General features: G+C 42.5%; 1 protein-coding gene across 1 annotated transcript in view; it reads left to right on the forward strand.

Moving 5' to 3' along the window:
- Nucleotides 1-875: 875 nt before the first annotated feature.
- TTC27 (tetratricopeptide repeat domain 27) overlaps nucleotides 876-1932 on the forward strand; it is a 169439-nt gene continuing 168382 nt past the window's right edge. Inside the window, exon 1 of the mRNA XM_013006843.1 lies at nucleotides 876-1093. Coding sequence (XP_012862297.1) covers nucleotides 876-1093 — 218 coding nt within the window. The remainder of the gene's footprint in view (nucleotides 1094-1932) is intronic.

Here is a 1932-nt window from a genome sequence, read left to right on the forward strand (position 1 = left end):
TCCCAAGCTTTGGGGGGCTTTGTTTCCCCGACTGCAGTGTGTAAGAGACTCCTTAGAGTTTGGATTGGCGCTCCCGGTGGTGGTGGGCGTGTTCCTCAGGCTCTGTCGGTACCCACACCCCAAGCTGCCACGCAGGTGCAGATGCAGTAATAACAGTAGCAACGTCAGGTAACCTTTTGGAGCAGCTGTGTGCACTCCATCCTTTAATCCTCCTCACAGCCATGGTCCCCATTGTGCAGATGTGTAGGTACAGATTAGTTAAGGAATTTATTCAAAGTTTCACAGCTGGTAGGAAGAATACCTGAAACAAGGGAGCAGAGATATCATTTACTAGAGAGAGAACGAGTTAATGGCACCTTACTGCTTGTGGGTTTTAGGGTGGACCCAGAAGAGAAGTAGCCATTTAGGACAGAATGTGCATGGGATCTTAGGGGGAGATAAGTAAGACAGTGGCTGGGGTAACTTCAGGAGGCAGAACCGTGTGAGCAGGAGCCCGAAGGTGAAAGTCCTCAGAACCTGGGTGAAGACACTGCCCTTTTATCATTAGAGTTCTGGGAAGCTTCCAGCAGAAGGCTAATTATGCTCGTCTATGCCGGATTATTATTCCTGGGTCTGATCAGTGTGGGTGAGCTTCTACTCCTAGGAGAGGTAATGGTTGTAGAATGATGAGGATTTGCTCAAAATTTTGTGATTAAGGAACAGCCTGCATTCTAAATGTATATCTTTACATGAGGGGTTTTGAAAACATTTATGACAAAATGGAATTTAAAAATGCAAATTTCCATGATTTTTTAGAAGCCCCTTCGTGTATATTTGCATACTAAAACGGTGGTAGATTTATATCGTAGAGTTGTTTTCCTTTATAGTATGAACAAATGGTCTTTTGGGTTACTGGGAGAATTCTTTCTCTTGCAGAGAGTGGACTTTTCCTACAATTGCTGCTCGAAGGGAGCTATAAGCCCATGTTCTTACAGCCAGTGACTCAAAGGATCTTCAATTCAACGTCAGTGACTGAAGAAAAGATTGACATCTATCTGGAAAAGCGGATAGTAACCTTCCTGGATGACTCAACAGATTTTGAGAAATGGGAAAGGTAATATTTTATTTGAAGATTGTATAGAAAAACCGATCCTGAGTGCATTTCACAATGCTTTGGCTGTGTGTGGCACTGATTTCAGTGATTGTTGAGAAATTGTTGAGAAATAGGCTTTCTATTTAATCAATACTCCTGATATACCAAGTAATCTTGCCTAGAAAAAACTCTTGCCTAGAGTTCCATGCAGAGTGACAGGGTAAAGGGGTAGGGGATATACGCGGGCCTTGACTGCGGATGGGACAGAATTCCAGCCTGCTGCAGAGAGCTAAGAAAAGACATCCCAGCCCCACTCGAGGGGGACGAATGACAGAATTGTAGGTGAGCGGATACATTGGATGGTGTAATATTACATATATGTACACATATATAAATAATATGATATGTGTTCCTGGAAGGTAGTGTCGGAGAAAGAGGGGATAAAGGGAAACGGATACCAAAGAGTTCAAGAAGAAAGAAAATGTTTTGAAAATGAGGGTGGCACCAATTATACAATGATGCTTGATCTAATTGAATTATGGATTGTTATCTGTAAGAGCTCTCAATAAAATGATTTAAAAAAAAGAAAAGACTTCAGGTGCATCATTTTGAGGTATTTGAAAATTGAACCATATTCTCAGATCACCTTAAGGATTTTTTCTCCTCCTTGCTAGAACACTTACATGAAGACTTCCAAATCTTGCAGTGTCCGTTTTTCTCAGTCACCTAATTTTTCATCGCAGTTCGGCTCCTTGGTTTCCAGTGTTCTCGAATGTGCTTAGTTTTCCCCCTGCTCTCGGCGATCTGCACTCAGAGCTTTGCTTTCTGGTTCTCTTAGGCTTGTGGGCGTGTTTTTCCCC

This window comes from Echinops telfairi, unplaced genomic scaffold (assembly GCF_000313985.2).
Source record: "Echinops telfairi isolate 266 unplaced genomic scaffold, ASM31398v2 ScPeMD7_10;HRSCAF=50, whole genome shotgun sequence".
In the NCBI taxonomy this organism is placed as follows: domain Eukaryota; kingdom Metazoa; phylum Chordata; class Mammalia; order Afrosoricida; family Tenrecidae; genus Echinops; species Echinops telfairi.